The sequence below is a fragment of the Cetorhinus maximus genome, chromosome 22 (genome assembly GCF_964194155.1).
Source record: "Cetorhinus maximus chromosome 22, sCetMax3.hap1.1, whole genome shotgun sequence".
NCBI classification, from domain to species: Eukaryota; Metazoa; Chordata; class Chondrichthyes; order Lamniformes; family Cetorhinidae; genus Cetorhinus; species Cetorhinus maximus.
The window spans coordinates 76672404-76698378 of NC_135900.1; the positions used below are offsets into that span (position 1 = coordinate 76672404).

General features: G+C 46.3%; 1 protein-coding gene across 1 annotated transcript; it reads left to right on the forward strand.

The window, feature by feature from the left end:
* The first annotated feature begins 405 nt into the window (after positions 1-405).
* Positions 406-24837, forward strand: mrps33 (mitochondrial ribosomal protein S33). Its single transcript, XM_078568541.1, has 2 exons — positions 406-649; positions 23171-24837. The coding sequence occupies exons 1-2, from the start codon at positions 435-437 to the stop codon at positions 23271-23273; spliced, it is 318 nt and encodes a 105-aa protein (XP_078424667.1). The 5' UTR covers positions 406-434; the 3' UTR covers positions 23274-24837.
* Positions 24838-25975: the final 1138 nt, after the last annotated feature.

Below are 25975 nucleotides of genomic sequence, written 5' to 3' on the forward strand. Positions count from 1 at the left end.
CATTGGGGTACAGTACTGGTGGGGACAGGTCTGTCACTGTATACCACTGGGGTACCGTGCTGATGGGGACAGGTCTGTCACTATAACACTGGGGCACAGTACTGGTGGGGACAGGTCTGTCACTGTCTAACACTGGGGTTCAGTACTGGTAGGGCAGGAATGTCAATGTATAACGCTGAGGTAGATTGGTGGGGCAGATCTGTTAGTGTAAAACCTCGGGTACAGTACTGTTAGGGACAGGTCTGTCACTGTATAACACTGGGATACAGTACTGGTGGGGACAGGTCTGTCACTGTATAACACTGGGGTACAGTACTGGTGGGGACAGGTCTGTCTCTATATAACACTGGGGTACAGGACTGGTGGTCTCACTGTAATGTTGTGCTGGTGTTTTTCCTGCAGGCTCTGACTGCTGCAGTACTTGTGAAGCTGTCATGTCAACTCTGTCAAATTATGCCCGTCGCATGATGCGACTTAGTGCACAGATCTTTCAGGAAGTCGCCCGACCCACTGATGACCGCTCAAGGAAGGTGATAACACTGTTCAGCGAGCAACCCCTGGCACTGGGGAAGGGGGTGTATGACTGGTACCCACAGCACAACCAATACTACAGCCTAATGAAGAAGCTGCGACTCCTGGGTTTGTACAGGTGATGGTCCTCCATTCTCCTTTCCCTCTGTCCACTTTGCTTTTTTGATTAACTCCATGCACCCATGCATGGTCAGGCTGTCGGTGCTTTGAATATCATAGCAGGGGCTTGTTGGACTGCAGGCTAACAGGTATGACAGTTTACTGCTGAACTATGTTTAGACCAAGAAGGGACAGTGGTTGATCCAGTCGTTTTGTGTACCGTCCTTCCACCTCAGGGATATGGGATAACATTCAGTCTGCATGGTTAGAATAGCTCATGAAATTCTAGCGACATTCACTTGTATTAATGTCGAGCTCCTTTAACAAGGTAAAACATCCCAAGGCTTGTCATTGCACAGAATATCAAATAAAGCTTGATACCAAACCAGCTAAGGTGATATTGGGGCAGATGACCATATAATAGTTAAACACGGAAGGAGGCCATTTGTCCCGTCATCTCCATGCTGGCTCGCTAGAAGATCTGTTCAGGTAGTCCAGCTCCCCTGCCTTTTCCCCCAATAGCCCTGCGATGTTTCTCTTCAGCTTATTGTCCACTTCTCTTTTGAAAGCCACGATTGAATAATCTCAGGCAGTGCATTGCAGACCCTAACCACTCGCTGCAGAAAAAGGTTTTCCTAATGTCGTCTCTGCTTCTTTTGCCACTCATCTTATATTGGTGTGCTTTTGCTCTCAACCTTTGCATCCCAAAGGGAACAGTTTCTCTCTATCTATTCTACCTAGGCCCCTGATGATTTTGAACACCTCAATTAAATCTCCTCTCATCCTTCCCTATCCTAAAAAGAACAACTCACATCTTCCCCAATCTATCCACGTAACTGAAGTCCCTCATCCATCGAACTATTCTTGTAAATCTTTTCTGGACCCTCTCTAATGCTTTCACATCCTTCCAAAAGTGTGATGTCCAGAACTGGACGCAATACTCCAGCTGAGGCCAAACCAGTGTTTCATAAAGGGTCACCATAACTTGCTTGCTTTTGTACTTTATGTCTCTATTTATAAAGCCCAGGCTCCCAAAGAACTACTTCAAACCACTTTCTGACCCTGTCAAGCCAGGTTCACCCATTTGTGCAGATATACCCACAGGCTTCTCTGTTCCTGCACCCACTGCGTCATTGTACCTTTCATTTATATTGCCCCTCCTGATTCTACCTGGGAAGGAGTTTCATTTCACATTTCTCGGCATTAAATTTAATATGCTTCATGTCCACCCATTCCACCAGTCTGTCTATGGCCCCTGAAGGCTGTCATTAGCCTCTCAGTTCACATTACTTCCAAATTTGGTGTCATTCTGTTCCCACCAGCTGGGGAGCAGTGAACTGACTCACCTCTATCCAGCCTCCTCGTTTGGTCACGACAAAGGCTTTTTAAATTTCTCCTCCCTCTGGATGACTTTTCCATATCCAAATATATTGTTTACTATTGATTCAGTGAACAATAAAGAGCCAATCGCAAGGTTCTCTTGAGCCAAAGAAAGAACTCGTGCAGACAGGCAGACACACGCAAACAGACAGACACACGCAGACAGGCAGACACACGCAGACAGGCAGACACACGCAGACAGGCAGACACACGCAAACAAACAGACGCACGCAAACAAACAGACGCACGCAAACAAACAGACGCACGCAAACAAACAGACGCACGCAGACAGACAGACGCAGACAGACACACACAGACAGACACACGCAGACAGGCAGACACACGCAAACAAACAGACACATGCAAACAGACAGACACACGCAAACAGACAGACACATGCAGACAGACAGACACACGCAGACAGACAGACACACGCAGACAGGCAGACACACGCAGCCAGGCAGACACACGCAGACAGGCAGACACACGCAGACAGGCAGACACACGCAGACAGGCAGACACACGCAGACAGGCAGACACACGCAGACAGAGACACACACGCAGACAGAGACACACACGCAGACAGGCAGACACACGCAGACAGGCAGACACACGCAGACAGGCAGACACACGCAGACATACAGACACACGCAGACATACAGACACACGCAGACAGACAGACACACGCAGACAGACAGACACACGCAGACATACAGACACACGCAGACATACAGACACACGCAGACATACAGACACATGCAGAGAGACAGACACACGGAAACAAACAGACACACGCAGACTGACAGACATACGCAGACAGACAGATACACACAGACAGACAGACACATACACGCAGACAGACGCACAGACAGACACACGTTCCAATTCTTAGAAGATCTTGATTTTTTGAGACGCAGCGAGAGAGCGATAGAGACAGCCAGAGCGCAAGGGTGTGATAGAGACAGAGAGAGAGATACAGGCAGAGTGACAAACAATGATAGAATTCTTCATTAGGATGGAAAGTGAAGCAGTCTGATCTGAAACTAGGGTCCGAAATCTTAACAAAGAAAACTACGAAGGTATAAAGCGTGAGTTGGCGAAGATAGATTGAGGAACTTCATTAAAAGGTGGATAGACAATGGTTACTATTTAAGGCATGAATGTTAGTATTGCAACAATTATACATTACTTTCTGGCACAAAACACAACAGGAAAAGCGGCCCAACCATGGCTAACAATTGAAATTAAGGATAGCATTAGACCCAAAGAGGAGTCACATAAAGTTGCTAGAAAAAATAGCAAGCCTGAGGATTGGGAGCAGCTTAGAATTCAGCAAAGGTGGACCAAGGGAGTGATTAAGAGGGGAAAAATAGAGTATGAGAGTAGACTTACAAAGAACATAAAAGCGGACTGTAAAAACTTCTGTAAGTATGTAAAAAGAAAAAGATTAGTGAAGTCTGAAAGGGGAGAATTTATGATAGAAAACAAGGAAATGGCAGAGCAATTCAGTAACTACTTTAGTTCTGTCTTCACAAAGGAAGACACAAATAGCTTCCCAGAAATACTAGGGAACCAAGGGTCTAGTGAGGAGGAGGAATTGAAGGAAATTAGTATTACTAAAACAATAGTGCTGGAGAAATTAATGAGTCTGAAAACTGGTAAATCCCCAAGGCCCGATAATCTACATCCCAGGGTACTAAAGGAGGTGGTCATGGAAACATCTGTTGGTTGTCATCTTCCAAAATTCTGTAGATTCTGGAACAGTCCCGGCAGATTGAAGGGTGGAAAATGTAACCTCACTATTTAAAAAAGGAGGGAGGGAGGAAACAGTGAATTACAGACCAGTTAGCCTAACATCAGTAATAGAGAAAATGCTAGAGTCTATTATAAAGGTTGTGATAATAGGAACTTAGAAAATATCAATGGAATTAGACAAAGTCAGCATGGATTTATGAAAGGGAAATCATGTTTGACAAACCAACTGGAGTTTTGAGGATGTATCTAGCCAAACACACTGACCTCATGTGGGACTTTATCAAAAGCTTTCTGAAAATCCAAATACACCACATCTGCTGATTCTCCCTCACCTTTCCGCAAGTAGCATTTTCCCCACTACTGAGTTTAGGCTAACCAGTCTGTAATTTGCTGATTTTCCCCTCACTCCTTTTTTTAAAAATAGTGGGGTTACATTTGCCACTCTCCAATTTGCCGAGACTGTTCCAGAATCTGCATAATTTTGGAAGATGATAATCAGCACATCCTCAGTTTCCCTGGCCACCTCCATTCATACCCTGAGATGTAGTTTATCAGGCCCTGGGGATTTATCGGCTTTCAGTCCCATTCATTTCTCCAGCACTTTTTTTTAGTAACACTAATTTCCTTTAATTCCTCCTTCTCGCTAGACCTTTGGTTACCTAGTATTTCTGGGAAGTTATTTGTGTCTTCCTCCATGAGGACAGAACTAAAGTAGTTGTTTAATTGCTCTGTCATTTCCTTGTGCTCTATTATAAATTCTCCTGTTTCACACTGTAAGGGACCTACATTTGTCTTCACTAATCTTTTTCTTTTTACTTACTTATAGAAGCTTTTACAATCTGCTTTTACATCCCTTGCAAGTTTAATCTCATACTATGTTTTTCTCCTCTTAATTGCTCTCTTGGTCCTCCTTTGCTGAATTCTAAACTGCTCCCAATCCTCAGGTTTGCTACTTTTTCTAGCAACTTTATGTGACTCTTCTTTGGATCTAATACTATCCTTAATTTCAGTTGTTAGCCATGGTTAGGCCGCTTTTCCTGTTGTGTTTTTGCGCCAGAAAGGAATATATGACTGTTACAATACATATGTTTGTTCTTTAAATATTAGCCATTGCCTATCCACTGTCATGCCGTTTAGTAAATTTCCCCAATCTATCTTAGCCAACTCAGGCCTCATTCCTTCATAGGTTGCTTTGTTAAGATTTCGGACCCTAGTTTCAGATCGGACTACTTCACTTTGCAACCTTTCCAATGTTATGGTCACTGTTCCCTAAAGGACCCCGCACAACAAGATTATTAATTAACCCCTTCTCATTGCACAAAGCCAAATCTAGCCTGTTCCCTAGCTGGTTCCCCGATGTACTGGTATAAAAAACCATCCTGTACACACTCCAGGAATTCATCCACCACAGTATTATAGCTAATTTGGTTTATCCAGTCTTTATGTAGATTAAAGTCACCAATGATCACTGTAGCACCCTTGTTACATGCGTCTCTAATTTCCTGTTTAATTCTGTCCTCTACCTTACCACTACTGTTTGGAAGCCTGTATACAGCTCCCACTAATGTTTTCTGCCCCTTGTTACTTCTTAGCTCCATCCAGATTGATTCTACATTTAGATTTTCCAAGCCAATATCTCACTGTCGCATGGATTTCATCCTTAACGAACAATGCCACCGCCTTTTCCTTTTTCCCTGCCCATCCTAAATATTGAGTACCCTTGGATATTCACTTCCCAACCTTGGTCACCCTGCAGCCATGTCTCCGTAACCACAATCATATCGTACCCGTTTACATCTATTTATGCTGTTAATTTGTCTACCTTATTGCGAATGCTCCATGCATTCAGATACAATACCTCTCGATTTGTCTTTTTACACATCTGTTTTGTACTATGGCCCTATTTGCTGCTCGCCCCTATTTCCTCTGCTTTTTACTTTTACTTTTTGCTTTTCTGTCTTTCATTCCTATCTTTGCTTCCCTCTCTTGTGTCTCCTCACTCAGGTTCCCATCCCCCTGCCACTCTAGTTTAAACCCTCCCCCACAGTCCTAGCGAATACCCCTGCGAGGATATTGGCCCCGATCCTGCTGGGGTACAACCCGTCCAGCTTGTACAGGTCCCGTCTTCCCCAGAATTACTCCCAATGTGTCAGGAATGTAAATTCCTCCCTCCTACACCATCTCTCCAGCCACGGTTTCATTCGGTCTGTTTTCCTGTTCCTGATCTCACCAGCATGTGGCACTGGGGGTAATCCTGAGATTGCTACCTTTGAGATCCTACTTTTAAATTTATTTCCTGGCTCCCTCTGTGCTGCTTGTTGGACTTCATCCCTCTTTTTATCTATGTCGTGGGTACTGATATGGACCATGACCTCTAGCTGTTCACCCTCCCCATTCAGAATGTCCCGTAGCCACTCAGTGACATCCTTGACCCTGGCACCAGGGAGGCAACACTCCATCCTGGTGTCATGCCTGCGGCCGTAGAAATGTCTATCTGTACCCCTTACGATGGAATCCTTCATCACTGTTGCTGTCCCATTCTTTTTTTCTCCCCCCGCCCCCAGTGCAGCTGAGCCAGTTGTGGTGCTACGGACTTGATTCTGGCTGCATTCCCCTGAGAAACCATCTCCCCCAACAGTGTCCAAAACAGAAAATCTGCTGGAGAGGGAGATGGACCCAGGGGACTCCTGCACTACCTGCCTAGTGCTTTTACTCTGTCTGGCGGTCACCAATTTCCTTCCTGTCTGTGCCCTCTTTACCTGTGGTGTGACCGCCTCACCGTACGTGCTATCCACAAAGATCTCAGCCCTGCGGATGCTCCACAGTGGCTCCAGCTGCCGCTCCAGATCCGAGGTGCGGATTTCAAGTAGCTGCGGCTGGAGACACTTCCTGCACACGTGGTCACCTTAGACACTGGAAGTGTCCTGAACTTCCCACATTGCACAGGAGGAGCATTCCATGTGACCGAGCTGCCCTACCATGACTTACCCTTGACTTACTCTTTTTACTTTTACTTTCTCTAGTTCAGAGAATATTAAGGAAAGTACAAATACTCACCAAGTCCTAATTACCAAGGCCTCTGCTCTCCTTACCGAGGAAAGGTAGAAAATGAAAGGATCACCTCCTTCCCTCATCAGTGAGCCCCCTCACTCACCAAACTCCAACTGAAGCACTCTAATGCAGACAAAAGCAGCACGGTAGATGGCTTGCTTTTATGCTGTCTAAATCTAGCTTCTGAAAACCGGTTAACTAATTAACTAGCTGCAAGCAGAGCCTGAATGAGCCCTGTTATAAAGCTGGACAAAAACTCATCTTCTCCCAACCCAAAGAGCAACTTTTAGTTAATTGCTTAATTAAAGAAAGACGAGACTGTAGATAAAAATTAACTCTTAAATTAAATTAACCCTTAAAATTCCCTCACTCACCAAACCCCAAGTGAAGCACTCAAATTCAACCCAAAGCAGCACTCCAAAGACACACACACACACACAGGGATACCAAGAGAGGAGACACACAGAGAGAGGAGAGGCAGAGAGAGAGACAGACAGAGTGAGAGAGAGAGACACACAAGAGAGAGGGGCAGCTAGAGACAGAGGGACAGACAGAGAGACAGACAAACAGAGAGAGAGACACACACAGGCAAATGGACAGAGATAAAGACACAGACAGAGAGAGAGAAAAATGGACAGAGAGAGAGAGAAAGACATAGACAGAGAGAGCAACAAACAGAATAAGCGGAGAGACAGATGGAGAAGAGAGAGAGAGAGACACCGAGAGGGAGAGACACCGAGAGGGAGAGACACCGAGAGGGAGAGAGACACCGAGAGGGAGAGAGACACCGAGAGGGAGAGAGACACCGAGAGGGAGAGAGACACCAAGAGAGAGAGACACCGAGAGAGAGAGAGACACCGAGAGAGAGACTGAAAGAGAGAGACACAGCGAGGGAGAAACATAGAGAGAGAGAGAGAAAGACACAGAGAGAGACACACACACACAGAGATGGAAAGAGAGAGAGGCAGACACAGACAGACAGAGAAATAGAGAAAGACACAGACAGACAGGCAGAGAGAGAGAGACAGACAGGCAGAGAGAGAGACAGACAGAGGGAGAGAGACACGCCAAGAGAGAGCAACACACCGAGACAAAGAGACACACTGAGAGAGATCCATGCAGACAGAGAGAGACATGAAGAGAGACAGAAAGGGAGAGATTTGAACAAAGAGAGAGAGACAGACAGAGAGAGAAAGGAGACAGACAGAGAGGAGACAGAGAGACAGACAGACAGAGAGCAAGAGAGAAAAACAGACAGAGGGGGAGAGAGAGAGAGAGGGATACAGACACAGAGAGAGAGAGAGACACACAGACAGAGACACACAGACAGGCAGTGTGAGATAGACAGACCGAGAGAGATAGATGCATGGAGAGAGAGAGAGACAGACGGACAGAGACAGATGGATAGAGAGAGAGAGAGACAAAGAGAGTGAGACACAGAGAGACGGACAGACGGGGAAAGAGAGACGGTGACAGGCACGGAGAGAGAGGCAGACAGACAAACAGGGAGAGAGAGACAGAGAAAGACAGAGAGAGAGAGATACACAAAGACAGGCAGAGAGAGAGAGACAGACAGAGAAACAGAGAGAGAGACAGACAGGCAGAGAGACAGAGAGAGAGAGAGACACCCACATAGATAGGCAGATAGACAGAGAGAGCGACACACACACAGACAGTAAAACAGAGAAAGATGCAGACAGAGAGAGGGAGACAGACAGAGGGAGAAAGACACAGACAGACAGAAAGAGAGAGATGGACAGAGGGAGACAGAGAGACAGATGGAGAGAGAGACAGACACAGACAGAGAAACGGAGAGAGACACAGACAGAGAGAGAGGGAGAGACACAGAGAGACACACAGACAGACAGAGAGAAAGAGAGACAGACAGAGAGAGACACCCACATAGACAGGCAGACAGAGAGATACAGAAAGATGCAGACAGAGAGAGAGGGGAAGACAGACAAAGAGAGGGAGAAAGACAGAGAGAGAGACGGACAGAGGGAGACAGAGAGACAGATAGAGACGGAGAGAGAGACACAGACAGACAGCGAGACACAGACAGTAAGAGAGAGAGAGATAGACAGACAGAGAGAGAAAGAGATACATATGGGCAGAGAGACAGACGGGGAGAGAAACAGATAGATAGAGAGTGAAACACAGACAGAGAGACAAACAGAAAGAGAAAGATGCATAGACAGATGGACAGAGAGACACAGAAAGACAGATAGAGAGACATAGAGAGAGGGAAAGCCAGACAGACAGGCAGAGACAGAGAGAGACAACAGATAGAGAGAAAGAGAGACAGAGCGAGACAGAGACAGACAGGTAAAGAGAGAAACAGACAGAGAGCCAGACAGACAGGGAGAGAGCGACAGACAGACAGGGAGAGCCTGACGGACAGGGAGAGACAGACAGAGAGAGAGATACAGACATAGACAGCCAAAGAGAGACAGAGAAAGACAGACAGGGAGAGAGAGAGACAGACAGACAGGGGGAGCCAGGCAGACAGGGAGAGAGACAGACAGACATACAAAGAAAGAATGACAGACAAAGAGAGGGACAGACAGAGAGAGAGAGAGAGACGGACAGAGAGAGACAGATGGAGAGAGAGAGAGATACAAACATAGACATGCAAAGAGAGACAGAGACAGACAGACGGGGAGAGAGAGACAGACAGACGGGGAGAGAGAGACAGACAGACGGGGAGAGAGAGACAGACAGACGGGGAGAGAGAGACAGACAGACGGGGAGAGAGAGATAGACAGACGGGGAGAGAGAGATAGACAGACGGGGAGAGAGAGACAGACAGACGAGGAGAGAGAGAGACAGACAGATGGGGAGAGAGAGACAGACAGACGGGGAGAGAGAGACAGACAGACGGGGAGAGAGAGACAGACAGACGGTGAGAGAGCGACAGTCAAACATGGAGAGAGATGGACAGAAAGAGAAAGAGGCAGTCAGAGAGAGACAGACAGACAAACTGAGGAAGGCAGACAGAGAGAGAGGCACAGACAGGCAGAGAGAGAGCAAGAAACAGACAGGCAGTCATCAGAGAGAGAATGACACTGATCGAGAGAAAGAGATTGAGATACAGACAGAGAGGGGCAGACAGACAGAGAGAGACAGAAAGAAAGAGACAGACAGAAAGCGAGAGAGAGAGACAGAGAGCGAGAGAGACAGACAGAGAGAGAGAGAGTGACAGACACAGTCAGGCGAGAGAGAGAGGTGCACTGACAGGCAGACAGGGAGAGAGATCGAGAGAGGCAGACAGACAGCGAAAGGCAGACGGGGGGAGAGAGGGGGGAGGACTGAGAGAGACAGACGGGCAGAGACAGAGAGACAGACAGATAGAGAGAGAAAAACAGAGACACAGGCAGACAGAGTTAGACGGACAGAGAGAGACAGACAGAGGGGGAAAGAGAGAAACAGACACAGAGAGACAAAGAGAGTAAGAGATGGTCAGACGGTGAGAGAGAGAAAGAGAGAGAGACAGTGACTAGCAGAGAGAGAGAGAGACAGAGACTTACAGAGAGAGAGTATGACAGACAGAGAGAGAGACACCGACAGACAGACAGAGAGATAGACGGACAGAGAGACACAGATGGAGAGAGAGATACAGACATAGACAGCCAAAGAGAGACAGAGAAAGACAGACAGGGAGAGAGATAGACAGACAGACAGGGGGAGCCAGGCAGACAGGGAGAGAGACAGACAGACATACAAAGAAAGAATGACAGACAAAGAGAGGGACAGACAGAGAGAGAGAGAGACGGACAGAGAGAGACAGATGGAGAGAGAGAGAGATACAAACATAGACATGCAAAGAGAGACAGAGACAGACACGGGGAGAGAGAGAGACAGACAGACGGGGAGAGAGAGATAGACAGACGGGGAGAGAGAGATAGACAGACTGGGAGAGAGAGACAGACAGACAGAAGAGGAGAGAGAGAGACAGACAGACGGGGAGAGAGAGACAGACAGACGGGGAGAGAGAGACAGACAGACGGGGAGAGAGAGACAGACAGACGGTGAGAGAGCGACAGTCAAACATGGAGAGAGATGGACAGAAAGAGAAAGAGGCAGTCAGAGAGAGACAGACAGACAGACAAACTGAGGAAGGCAGACAGAGAGAGAGGCACAGACAGGCAGAGAGAAAGCAAGAAACAGACAGGCAGTCATCAGAGAGAGAATGACACTGATCGAGAGAAAGAGATTGAGATACAGACAGAGAGGGGCAGACAGACAGAGTGAGACAGAAAGAAAGAGACAGACAGACAGCGAGAGAGAGACAGAGAGCGAGAGAGACAGACAGAGAGAGAGAGAGAGTGACAGACACAGTCAGGCGAGAGAGAGAGAGAGAGAGGTGCACTGACAGGCAGACAGGGAGAGAGATCGAGAGAGGCAGACAGACAGTGAAAGGCAGACGGGGGGAGAGAGAGAGGGGAGGACTGAGAAAGACAGACGGGCAGAGACAGAGAGACAGACAGATAGAGAGAGAAAAACAGAGACACAGGCAGACAGAGTTAGACGGACAGAGAGAGACAGACAGAGGGGGAAAGAGAGAAACAGACACAGAGAGACAAAGAGAGTAAGAGATGGTCAGACGGTGAGAGAGAGAGAGAGAGAGAGAGAGAGAGACAGTGACTAGCAGAGAGAGAGACAGACAGGGAGAGAGAGACAAACAGGAGAGAGACAGACAGACAGAGATAGATGGACAGAGAGTGAGTGACAGGGATAGAGGGAGAGAGAGGGAGACACACAGGCACAAAGAGAGAGACAGACAGACAGAGAGAGTGAGACAGACAGGCAGAGAGAGAGACAGACAGACAGGCACACATCAGAGAGAGAGAGAGACACACACACCCACACAGTCAGAGAGAGAGGGGCAGTCAGAGAGAGAGAGACACTGACAGGCACACAGAGAGCGAGAGATTGAGAGAGACAGACAGACAGAGAAAGACAAAGGGTAATACTCTGGGGACCAGGGTTCGAATTCTGCCTTGGCAAATGGTGAAATTTGAATTCAATAAAAAATCTAGAATTGAAAGTCTGATGATGGCCATGAAACCATCACCAATTATTGTAAAAACCCATCGGGTTCACTAATGCCCTTTAGGGAAGGGAATCTGTCATCCTTACCCAGTCTGTGACCCCTGACCCACAGCAATGTGGTTGGCTCTTAAAATGCCCTCTTGACCAAGGATAATTAGGGATGGGCAATAAATGCTGGCCCAGGCAGCGATGCCCACATCCCATGAATGAATAAAAAAGAGAGAGAGAGAAGAGACAGGCAGGCAGACAGAGAGGTGGACAGAGAGAGACAGATGGGCAGAGACAGAGATATAGAGAGAGACAAAGAGAGAGAGAGAGACAGAGACAGTCAAGGAGAGACAAAGACAGAGAGATAGACAGAGAGAGAGAGAGACAGACAGACACAGAGAGAGGCACAGACAGACAGAGAAAGAGAGAGAGTGACAGACCGAGAGACAAAGACAAACAGACTGAGAGAGACAGAGCGAGCAAGACAGAGAGAGAGAGACAGACAGAGAGAAACAGATAGACAGACAAGAGAGAGACGGACAGAAAGAAACAAAGACAGATGGAGAGAGAGGGACAGAGAGAGAAGGGGACAGAGAAGGAGAGATGCACAGAGAGCCAGACAGAGACAGACAGACAGGAGAGGGAGAGAAAGGGAGGGACAGACAGGCAGATATCACAGAGAGAGTGAGATACAAGCAGAGAGAGAGAGTGAGACATAGACAGAGAGAGAGACACACACAGACAGGCAGAGAGAGACAGATAGGCAGACATCAGAGAGAGACATACACAGACATAGAGAGAGATAGACACGCACAGACAGAGAGACAGAGACAGATAGGAAGATGTCAGAGAGAGAGTGAGACAGACTGACAGAGACAAGGACAGGCAAAGAGTGAGAGGGACAGAGGCAGACATGAGAGAGACACACATAGAGAGAGAATAACACAGACAGAGAGACAGAGACATAAATGGGGAGAGAGAGACAGTCAGAGAGACAGACAGACAGAGAGAGAGATGCAGAGAGACACAGACAGAAAGAGAGAGACACTGACAGGCAGACAGAGAGAGAGAGAGAGATAAATCAAGTGAGACAGACAGGCAGACAGAGAGAGAGCCACACAGGCAGGCAGAAGGACAGAGAGAGATATACCGACATGGAGAGACAAAGAGAGACAGACAGAGAGACAAAGAGAGTGAGAGACAGACAGATGGACAGATAGCAAGAGAGAGGGACAGTGACAAACAGAGAGACAGACAGATAGTGAGAGACAGACACAGGGAGAGAGTGACAGACAGACAGAAAGAGAGAGAGGGACAGATACAGAGAGAGAGAGTTAGACAGAAAGAGAGACAGACAGGGAGAGGGAGAGACAGAGACACAGGCAGAGAGAGAGAGACACACAGGCAGGGAGAGAGACACTGACAGGCAGACAGAGAGAGAGAGAAATCGAGTGAGACAGACAGGCAGACAGAGAGAGAGAGAGAGACAGGCAGAAGGACAGAGAGAGATATATACCGACATAGAAAGACAGATAGAGAGACAAAGAGAGTGAGAGACAGACAAATGGACAGATAGCGAGAGAGAGAGAGAGACAGTGACAAACAGAGAGACAGTCAGACAGATAGTGAGAGACAGGCACAGGAAGAGAGGCAGACAGGGAGAGGGAGAGACAGAGAAACAGGCAGAGGGAGAGAGACAGACAGGCAGAAATCAGAGAGAGAGAGTGAGATACAAACAGCGGGAGAGAGAGAGAGAGTCTGGCAGGCAGGCAGAGAGAGAGATCGAGTGAGACAGATAGGCAGACAGAGAGAGAAAGATATATAGAGACATGGAGAGACAAAGAGAGTAAGACACAGACAGATGGACAGATAACGAGAGAGAGACAGTGACAAACAGAGAGAGAGAGACAAACATACATTGAGAGACAGACACAGGGAAAGAGAGACAGACAGAAAGAGAGACAGACATCAGAGAGAGAGAGATACAGACAGAGAGGGAGAGAGAGAGAGACTGGCAGGCAGAGAGAGAGACACAGGCAGACATCAGAGGGAGAGAGACACAGAGAGCGAGAGAGATAAAGACAGACAGGCAGATATCAGAGAGAGAGATAGACAGACAGACAGAGAGATAGAGACACAGACTGGTAGACGGACAGACAGAGATACAAACATAGAGAGACAAAGAGACAGAGAGAGAGAAACAAACAGACAGATGGAGAGAGAGAGAGACAAAGAGAGTGAGTGAGAGACGGACAGACAGGAGAGAGAGACAGTGACAAACAGAGAGAGGGACAGACAGAGAGAGACAGACACAGGTAAAGAGAGAGACAGGGAGAGAGCAACAGACAGACAGGCAGAAAGGGACAGACAAACAGTCACAGAGAGATAGACAGAATGAAAGAGATAGAGACAGAGACAAAGGCAGAGAGAGAGGGAGACAAGCACATCAGAGGGAGTGTGAGACACAGACAGAGGGAGAGAGAGAGAGACATACAGACAGAGAGAGAGAGACATACAGGCAAGTATCAAAGAGAAAGAGAGACAGACACTTAGGCAGGCAGAGAGAGAGAGACGGGCTGACAACAGAGAGAGAGAGGGAGACAGACAGACAAAGACAGAGAGAGACACTGACAGGCAGACAGAATGACAGAGAGAGACACAGAGAGAGAGAGAAAGAGAGACACAGGCAGCGAGAGAGAGTCACAGAGAGAGAGACACACACACAGACGGACAGAGAGACAGACGGGTAGAAAGAGTGAGAAAGACAGATAGAGAGAGACAGGCAGACAGAGAGATGGACAGAGAGGGAAACAGACAAACACAGAGAGAGACACAGACAGACAGAGACAGATAGACAGAGAGTGTGACAGACAGAGACATACAGAGGGAGACAGACACGGAGAGAGACAGACCAACAGAGAGAGGGGGAGAGAGAGAGAGAGACAGACAGGCTGAGAGATACAGACAGAGAGAGTGTGAGGCAGAGAGAGAGACACACACACAACGAGAAAGAGACTGACAGACAGGCAGACATCAGAGACAGAGAGAGAGAGACACAGACAGGCAGCAAGAGAGGGAGACAGATATGCAGACATCAGAGAGAGACACAGACACAGAGAGTGAGAAGGGCAGTCAGGGAGAGAGACGGAGAGAGAGAGACAGACACAACCAGAGTGAGACAGTCAGAGAGACTGACAGACAGAAAAAGGCAGACAGAGAGGGAGAGAGAGACACTGACGGGCAGATAGAGAGAGCAAGCGAGAGACAGACAGGCAGACAAACAGAGAGAGAGAGACAGACGGACAGAGAGATAGAGTTACAGTGAGAGTGAGAGACGCAGGCAGACAGAAAGAGAGAGAGAGAGATGGACAGAGACAGACGGGCAGAGAGACAGATAGGGAGTGACAAAGAGACACAGACTGGGAGAGATCGACAGTCAGACACAAAGAGAGAGACAGGCAGACAGAGAAAATGACAGAGTGAGATTCAGAGACAAACAGAGAGAGAGCGACAGAGAGACAGACAGAGAGAGAGGGAGAGAGACAGAGAGGGAGAGAGACACAGAGAGAGGAAGAGAGAGACAGACAAAGAACAAGAGCCATAGATAGAGACAGGAGAGAGAGAGAGACACAGCCACAGACAGCTTGACAGACAGACAGAGAGACATGGACCGACAGGAGAGAGAGAGAGACATAGACGGACAGACACAGCGAGGGAGACGTAGACAGATAGAGAGAGAGACAGACTGACAGGAGAGAGAGACACATGGACACACTGCAAGAGAGATAGACAGACAAACAGAGAGAGAGAGACTCAGACACAGAAAGAGAGTGAGACACAAACAGACAGGCGAGAGAGAGAGAGACACAGACAGGCAGCGAGAGAGACAGACAGAGAACAGAAAGACAGACACAGACAAGCGGGAGAGAGAGAACAGAGAGACACAGATAGACAGACGGAGAGATATAGACAGGCAGAGACAGACTGACGGACACAGAGACATCCCTTACTGCTCCATTAGCAGCTTCTCCACACTCCTCTACCTGCTTGGCAAACCCAGTTCTTATAACCCTGCTGGCTGATATTCCAAAGGATTTTGATTACCACGTCTGCTGTAGTCATTGTTGTAGGACAAGTAATCACATTTTGATGTTTCATCTCAGAAACTTTTGACACATTTCAGGATTGTAGAAACCAACAGGAGATGGGGTTCTTTCATCCTGCACAGGGGGTTTGAGTGTCTGTTGTTTGTATATCCTGGCTGACTAGGAGCTCCCTATTACCTTGATTAAAGTCCAACACTTTACATTTTTAATATCTTCCTTAGTGTTGGGTTTCGATGTCTGTAAGTTACCTGAAGTGTCTCTCTCATCAAACTTCCTTGGTGGGATCGTGTTTGCTTTTCTCGTCTTCACCTTGGAAAGTGGCCTCCCATTTTAAAGCATTTTAAACCTTGCTCGGGTGTCCTGTTTTCTTCATCTGGGTGTTGGACAAGATCCTGCCCTGGGCTATGGTGAGTCCTCCCAACAGCTTGTTGAACTGCTCGTCATTTTGGAAGATGAACCTCAGGTGGCGGGGGATGGTGAGAGTCATCTTCTTGTCCTGGGCAGCTCCAGGATTTCACCGGTAGTCAGGTAGCCAAGGGCTCTGGCCTCGACATGGTCAGTAGAGCGACCCTTGCGCACTGTGCAGTAGCTGGTGGAGGCTCACTAGGCCTCCACTTCAGGCCTTGAGGATTACGCCTATTACTTAATATTGAGTTCAACAAATTCAGCTCATGAACTCTCTCCTCCATCCCCACCCCTTTCCGATCCCCCCTTTTCCAATAATTTATAATTTTTTTTTACACTATATTGTTTTCTTTTCCCTCCTATTTTTAAATTTATTTCGATCTATTGTTTCATCTCCACACCTTTTAGCCCATTTAGATCCCTTTCCACCACCCCACTCACACTAGGACCATCTGCCACTAGCTTGCTTCCCTTAATGTCCCGATTAGCACATCCTTTAGATAATATCACCACTGTCAACACCCCTTTGTCATTTTGTCTATGACATCTTTGGCAATCTCTTCTTGGCCTCCACCTATCACTGGCCCTCTATTGAGCTCTCCTATCCCACCCCCTCCTGCTAGCTTATATTTCATCTCATTTCTATATGTCTTAGTTCTGATGAAGGGTCACACGGACTCGAAATGTCAACTGTATCCCTCTCTGCAGATGCTGTCAGACCTGCTGAGTTTTTCCAGGTATTTTTGTTTTAGTTCTAGATTTCCAGCATCCGCAGTATTTTGTTTTTATCTTACACTTATAACAGTTTCTGGGCTTGGCAGGTTTGCACTTTGGGAATGGCCAGTACTGGGGGGAAGCAGCCTAGACTGTGCATGTGTGTCCTCCCCAGGCCAGTGAGGGGTGCAGAGAGGTGGTAGAGCATTATTTTATGGTTTATTAAATTCTGTTCAGTAACGTGGCACTTAGAACTGATGTTTCTGACAAGTTGTCACAAACCAGAATTGAGTTGTAAGGATATTATTTATCCTGCACAGTGAGGGAACACCCAATTAAGTTGTCAGTGAAGCTCAGTTGGCTTACAATCGAAATTCTCGATTAGATTATAACATAAAATCTCATTCCTTACATTTTTCTGTAGGTTTATACCAATATTCTTTATAGTCCTACGATTCCTATTTGAGATGAATCTGATGTTAGTTCATTATTATAAATTGGGAAATGTATCTAGAATCAAAATTTGCAAGAAAATACCAAGGAACTAAGGAAGAATTATATCCTGGAACTTGTGTGAAAATGAAAAAGGATCCCCCAAAATCAAAAGAGAGCCCCCGAAACTCAGAGTGGCCCTCAGGAAAATCACAAGAACAGCTCTGAAAAATAATATCTTGAGCTCTGCTGACAAGCCTATTATGTGACACTTTATTAAATACCTTTTGGAAGTCCATGTACACCACATCAACCACATTAACCCTCTCTGTTACCTCAGCAAAAACCAAAGTCAAGATAGTTGAACATGCTTTGCCTTTAACAACTCCTTGCTGCCTTTCCTTAATCCCACTTCTCCAAGTGACTGTTAATTTTGTCCCAGATTATCGATTTATCAATTCTAAAAGCTTTCCCAACACCAAGGTTAAACTGACTGGCTTATAGTTGCTAGGTTTATCCTTACACCCTTTTTTGAACAGGGTGCAATTCTCCAGTCCTCTGGCATCATCCCTTGTATCTAAGGAGTATTGGAAGATTATGGCCAATATCTCCATCCTTATTTCCCTCAGTAATTTAGGATGTAATTTATCAATCTTAAATACAGCTAGCCTATCTACTACCTCCTCTTTGTTTACCATTAACCCATCCTCTTTGGCTACGACTTTGGCAACACCATCTTCCTTGGGAAAGACAGATGCAAATTATTCATTTAGTGCATCAGCCAGGCCCTCTCCATCCATTTGTAGATCCCCTTTTTGGTCCTTAATCAGTCCCCCTCCCCCTCCTCTTACCACTTTTTTTTTTTTACTATTTATATGTCAGTGGAAAACGTTGGATTCCCTTCAATGTTAGCTGACAGTATTTTTTCATATTTCTCTTTGCTTCTCTTTTTTTCTCACTTCCCCTCTAGACCTTCAGTATTCAGCCTGGTTCTCACTTGTATTAGCAGCCTGGCATCTGTACATGCACCCTTTTTCTGTTTCATCTCTTATCTCTTTCATCATCCAAGGAGCTCTGGATTTTTCACCCTACCTTTGCCCTTTGTGGGAATGTGCCTCAACCTTACCCAAATTCTTTCACCTTTAAAAGCATCCAGTTGTTCATTTGCACTTTTGCTTGTTATTCTTTGATTTTAATTTACCTGGGCCAGATCTGTTTTCACCTCATGGAAATTGGCCCTCCTCCAATTAGATTATTCCTTGTCCTTTTCCATTGCTGACCTAAACCTTATGATGCTATGATCACTCTTTTCTAAATGTTCCCCTACTGACATGTGATCACTTGACCCACCTCATTCCCCAGAACCAGAACAAGCAATGCCTCCACCTCATTGGGCAAGAAATGTATTGATCATGAAAATTTACTTCAGAAACTCTTCCCCCTCACTCCTCTTTACACTTTTACTATCCTAGTCTATATTAGGATAATTAAAGTCCTATAAATGCTCTACAGCTTTTGCACCTCTCAGTAATTTCCCTACACTTTTGTCCCTCTCTATCTTTCCCACTAGTTGGTGAACTATATAACACACACCCAGTAGTGTAATGGTATCTCTTATCATTTTTTTAACTCTAACTAAATAGATTCTGCCCTTGACCCCTCTAGGACATTCTCCAGCAATCTAATATTCTCCTTAATCAATACTGCTGCTCCACCTCCTTTCTTCCCTATCTTTCCTAAATACCTGTATCCAGGGATATTTAGTATCCAGTCCTACCTTTTCTTTGAGACTTGAGCCAGGTCTGCGCTATTGGCACAGCATCATATTTCCACATGGCTATCTGTGCCTGCAGTTCATCAACTTTATTTACAACACTTTGTGTGTTCACAAACATGCACTGACCACCCAATTTAGGCCTTATTCCATTTCCCCTTATTCTGACCCCAAGTAATACTATTTCTTATGCTTGTTCTATCTGCTTCTCCCAATCCTTTATGCACCTTCTCTATCCTCCCTATTGATATCTTCTGGCTCCTATTGCCTACCAGGTTAGTTTACACCCTACCCAATAACTCTTGCAAATGGCCTTGCAAGGAAATTGGTCCCAGTTCTCTCAAGTGCAACTCATCGGATCCCATCTCCCCCAGACCAAGTGCCAAAACCACAGGAATTTAAAACCTTCCCTCCTGCACCATCTCTCCTGACATCCATTCCTCTGCTCTGTTCTCCTGTTCCTATACTCATTAGTGTGTGGCACCACAAATAACCTGGAGATTATTACCTGCGAGGCTCTGTTTGCTAGTCTCCTTCTTCACTCTCTAAAATCTGCCTGTGGGACATCATCCCTCTTTCTACCCATGTTGGTACCGATATGTAACACAATCTCTAGATGGTCATCCTCCCCTCCTCAGGGTGCTTTGCAGCAGCTTACTGTTGTCCTTGACCTTGGCACGAGAGGTAACATACCATCCTGGCATCACATCTATAGCCGCAGAGACACCTGTCTATGCTTAACTGTAGATCTCCCTATCACTTGCTTTCCTAGTCTTCCTCCTGCCCCCTGTAGAGCTGAGCCACCCAGGCTGTGGACTTAGCTCTGGCTGTACTCCCTAGAGGAATCGTCACTCTCACCAGTATTCAGAAATGGAATAGTGTTGGGGAGTGGGATACACTCAGGGGACTCCTGCACCACCTGCCTGCTCCTCCTTGTCTGTCCAGCGGCTGCGCGTTTCCTCTCTGCCTGTATGCCCGTAAGCTGCGTGTTGACCACCTCCGGAAGCCTAGCAGGTATGTTTTAACCAATGCTTTAAAGGAGGAGAAAGAAGTAGAGAAGTTTCAGATGGGAATGCTGGAGCCGGGGCCTTGGCATGGCTGCCAATGGTGGGGCAATTAAAATCGGGGTTTCCAAAGAGGCCAGTGTTGGAGGAACACAGAGGGTTATAAGGCTGTAGAAGGTTAGAGAGATAGGGAGGCAGTGAGCCCATGGAGGGATTTGAACCAGGATACACAACATAAGGAGACTATTCAGCCCACCTCAGAGCTATCAATTAAGTCCCATTTCCATGCTTTTTCCCACAGCACCACCATTATTTCACATTCCAGCTTTTATCTTATTCCCGTTTGAAAGTTATTATTGAATCTGCTTCCACCATCCTTTCGGGAAGTGTGTTCCAAATCATAACAACTCTGCGTGAATTTTGCCAATTATCTTAATTCTGTGCTGTCTGGGTTACCGACCATCCGTCCAGTTGAAAGAATTTTGCCTTATTTACTCTATTCTCTGCTGATTTTAAGGACCCTACATAAAAATGAGATTGGGTACCCACAGCCCAGTTCCTAACAGGCAAGCGACCATCACACAAAACAGGTTTTAAACCGGCGTTCCCTGAGGGTGACTGGGAAATAAAAACAGAAAATGCTGGAAACACTCAGTAGGTCAGGCAGCATCTGTGCAGAGAGAAAATGAGTTAATGTAACAGGTCAAGGACCATTCTTCAGAAAAAAAGTGTTCTTCAGAAAGGTCCCTTGAACTGAAACGTTAATTCTGTTTCTCTCTCCGCAGATGTTGTCAGACCTGCTGAGTATTTCCAGCATTTTCACTTTTTACTTCAGATTTTCAGCATCCACAGTATTTTGCTTTTATTGTGGTGTAGAATGAAAGCTCTTCTGAATTTGGGGTTGAGGCAAGGTGTAGGGACACAGCGGAAGGAGCTGTACTGTGCTCTCTAAACAGAAAACGCCTGACTGTGGGAGCGCTTGATACAGACTGCAGGCGCCTGGAACGCTAAGTGTTGTTCCCCGGTATCAGCCCCCTCCCAGCATCTCAGTAAGCTTAAAATTCATCAATAGTAAGAGAATTTTAATATTGCAGGGAGTGTCGTCATTTGAGGTTGGATGATGGTGCTTCTGCATGACAAGTAACGTGAAGCATGTTACCAATGGTATTGAATCATTGTGGTAAAGATCGCACTGTTTGTAGCTGCTGTGTTGTCCTTTATTTCAGATTTGATGTTTGTTAGTGTTTACCATGTCGCCTGGTGGAGTGTTTTGAATTGATTTTCACGTGGGCACATGATACTGTAATGAATTTGCCCATTTATCATTTCTCCCTGCTTCTCCCACTAAACTGAGTTCTCAGCACTGGAATAAGATAAATAAAGTCATCAAAAAATAACATTTATAAGACAAGGATTAAACCTATCTAACAGTAGTATTTTGCGTGCCTGACATGCTGCTGAAATGGCTTCTGTCAGAGGCTTGTGCCTTTGTGAAAAGCCTCAGGCTTCAGCATAGACACTGAACAGGCAGATTACCATTCACAGTGTGAATCTGTCCCTGCCTGTCTTTAGTCTCTTCCCCCCTAGACTGACAGCAAAACTGGCTATTGGCTGAGCATGTCAGGGCTTGCCATTTGTAAGCTTTGCCTTCTTATAGAAATAATGTTTTGTATTTTACATTATGCATTGTTGCTGTCCTTATAAAACAGCCCATGCCATGACCAGTGCCACAGGAGACTTTCTGCTTATCATGCTGCCTGCCAGATGACATTGGAAAATTAGATGCAAATCTGTTATCTCAATGGGATGTGATTAGAATGTATTTATTTATGACACTTTATTTATACTGATCTGCAAGGGGATAAGAATATGGTCCACATTTAGTGCAGAGAGAATACAGCTTGCACCTTTCTAGATAAATATACTGTCTGGTGTCCTGTTGAGCCGTGTAGACTGTAGAGTTCAATCCCAGGGCTCAGCTAAGCTACCTGACCAGGCAGTGTAGCAGCTGGGACATTACAGTCAACCTCTCTCGCTGGCCTAGAGAGCAGAAAATATCCATATAGAAATATAGGAATAGCTAGGTGTAAAAAGACCAAGCTCCATCTAGTTTGCCTTCTGCCATCCTGGTAGTCACATGATACAATGATAATAGAGTTGTTGAATAATCATAGCAATTAACTCCTTATCATCTCTTATCAGACTACAACAGACCCAGAAATGAGGTAAGGAAAACCCCAGTGATAGAGGACAGTGAGGTGTTCAAGATGATTAAAGAAATTGATAGGGTAGATAGAGAGAAACTATTTCTCTGGTCAGGGTTGGGACTCCAGAACAAGAGATCATAACCTTGAAATGGGAATCCGGCCACTCAGGGGTGACGACAGGAAGCACATCCTCACACAGAGGGTAGTGGAAATCAGGAACACTGTCCCCCAAGAAGCTGTTGAGGCTGGGGGTCAACTGAAAATTTCAAAGCAGATTGATAGATTTTTGTTAGGCAAAGGGATTGAAGATTATGAAACCAAGGTGGGTAGATGGAGTTAAGATTGGCCATGACCTGATTGATTGATGGAATAGACTTAAGGGGCTGCTCCTGTTCCTGTGAAACAAGGTACCAAAAGTCTTTCCGTTCCTGAATAGGGATCTGTGCTGCTGGGAGGAAATGAACTTTGCCAAGTTGAAGAAGCCAATGGTGTAAAAATGCAGTAACGCCAAAACCTGGGCGTTGCTGAATCCAGAGTGACTGCAGATTGAGTCCGGATTTCTGACCCAGGGAGACCAGCAACGTGGAGTTGTGTGACAGGATTGGGGTGAAATCGTGCTGTTGAGCCACATCGCCTGTGACTCTCTCTCTCTCTCACCTTTTGTCTCCACAGAGATGAGCATGAAGATTTCAAAGAGGAAATGAGACGGCTCAGGAAGTTGCGAGGCAAAGGGAAGCCGAAGAAAGGAGAAGGGAAGCGAGCCTTGAAGAAGTAGAGGCGTGCCTGGTCAGGCTACAGGCTCACCCTCTCAATGGTCAACTACACCTGGCTGCCTCTCCCATCTGCCCCTTTCCTTTTGAGTATTTTTCTAGAAAGAAGTGTCAAATTTAAATTGTCTTCTCCATCTCCCCGCCCTCAAACTCTTCCTTTCTTTCTCTCTCTCACTGGATTACATTGGCTGTGCTATCTGCAGTTCTCCAGGCAGCAAAGTTCCTGATCAAGCCTTGGATGTAAGGAAGCAAACCAAGCCGAACGACTCATTCTCTCCCTGTCCCTGGTGGTTAGTTGGGTGCAGGTATTAACCAATAAAGAGAGTAGAAGCTGCCAGGTTCAATCTCCTGATCGGTGCTCAGGTAGTTTGACTTCACTCGAGGTACTAAAGTAACTTAGGGCACCCTTGCCTTGAGGCTGGGCTGGGCACAAACCTGGCAGAGATCGTGTCCCGATAAGTGACCAGAGATCCAGCGCCAGTGTTGGGTGGGGACAGAATTGGGCTGGCTCTGATGCCTGCCTATGGTCAAATTGGCCCAGCATTGTTCACTGCCCTGACTCCTTCGCGGTGAGCGGCCAGTAAGGTGAGGCACTGTCAGAATAGCGATGCCTGTGGAGCCAGGACTCCAGGACAAGTAGACTGCTTTGGGAGAGGTTAAAGGAAAATGAATCAGGCTGCTTTCAGCCAGTGTCAGCGGCAGCAATTGATCAACGTGTCTGCAAACCTGGGATGGGGTGTGGACCGTGACAGTAACAAAAGTGAGAGATTCCTGAGGAAGCACAAACTAACTGTACCAGGACTACAGCAACTCTGACCTGGTGTTTGAGCAGCCTTGGGAGGCAAGACAAAACTCTCATTCCCCTGCTACCCATTTCATTGTCTGTGTCATCCCCATGCCATCGACACTCTCTCTCTGCCTCTCTCTCTTCATATAGTATCCTGGTTATCTGAGGGATGCTAATCATGGCTCAATGATGCACGATATCAGAATGGGGCAAGTAGAACAGACAATCCCCAAGACCTGTACATCACCTTAGATGTAATTAAGCACCACACTCCAAGCATCTGAACTAACCGGCCCAGGCATCAATTCAGGCCAGTAAATGGCAATCCCATATCCCCCTTCACCATCAAGTACACAAGGGAGAGAGAGCGGCAGGCTTGATATACTCGAAAAGGATTGTGTGCCGTGCTTTTGAACTGATAGAGCACCAGACAGCTTGTCAACCAATCATTGGGTTGAATCGGAGGGTTTAACTATCTCGAACTGTTCCAAGTGTTATGACTGCACAGATGGCCAGCGATTGATGGGAGTTTGTAACCACCATCCAAAGGTGTGAGTATCATTAACTGGTAGACTGTCAGCCAGTGTGATCCAGTACTGTGATCTGAATGGATCCAGTACTGTGATCTGAATGGATGGCTGACCTCAGTACAAATCCATTTAATAAATGCTGAAATGTGTCAGGCTGTCCGATTTCTTTCAGTTTGTTCGCTGAGAAATTGAAGATCTGTTGGTTGTAAAATATCTGCCTGAACAAATAAAATCTTGTAAGAAACCGGTGAAGCCATGTGAAGTGTGGCTCTTTCTGCAGCATGGTTCTGTAGGTACCAGCAGCTCCTCACTACCTTGCTCAAATGATTGCTCTTGGTCTATGAGCCTAGACCGAGTGATGGCTTATTCAATCATGGAAGACATCCCAACGAAGACCAATCCTTACTCAAAGTCTCCTCCCAGCAGGCAACACTAAGTTTGGTTTATTTACCCCCCCCCCCACCGCCCCAACCTCAGTCAACCCCACCCAACCTAGGCTCCTGAAGTAAGGGCCAATTCCAGTGTTGCAGCTACTACCTCAAGTAAAGTCATTAACTGGGCCTCTTGGGACTGGAAGACAGACCCTCTGGCCTCAGTGACCTTGTGTGCTGCACTAACTATGCTTAACCCAGAGTGGTTGGTGAGTGTTCATTCAATTTCCATGTCTTCATTTGAATATTAAATTAGATTTTGCCCCACCTTTTCCTCATGTGAGCCTCGGACTCTGTGACTGACATCATTGAGGATTGAGCGCTTGGAAGAATTATAGATAGGAACATCGAACAGGTGTTGGCATTTAAGGAGATCACAGTGGATCTGTGACTTAACTCCATATACGTGAAAAGAAGAGTGAAAAAATGACCATCGTCCAGTCAACTGTAACCTCATACACTGTCCTCCCAACAACATTATCCTGTGGACTAGGCAAAATAAAACCTGTAGCTAATTCAGGAAAAACTGGGAACTTTCTCTCCAACTCCCCTAAGCAATCATATATGCCCCTGAAAGCACGTTGCTCGTGACTCCTTCGAGCTATTGTTAGCTAGCATCGTATTGAAGAACTTGTCCAGCTTCATTTACCTACACCATGTTTGGCCTATCAGTTCCGGTGGATATGCGAATGTAGTGACTGTAACTGGACCATTAACCCAGAGGTCTGGACTAATGACCTAGAGACTGAGAGTTTAAATCTCTGCATGCCAGTTTAGCAATTCAAATGTGGTTTTAATTTAAAAAAAACTGAAGATAAAAATCATTAAAAGTGATCACAAAGCCATCAGACTTTTGTTTAAAAAGTCAAATAGTTCACCAATGCCCTTTTGGTTCTAACCCAGTCTGTCGTATTTGGCACTCTAGTTCCACACCAATACAGTTGGCTACCAAGGGGGCA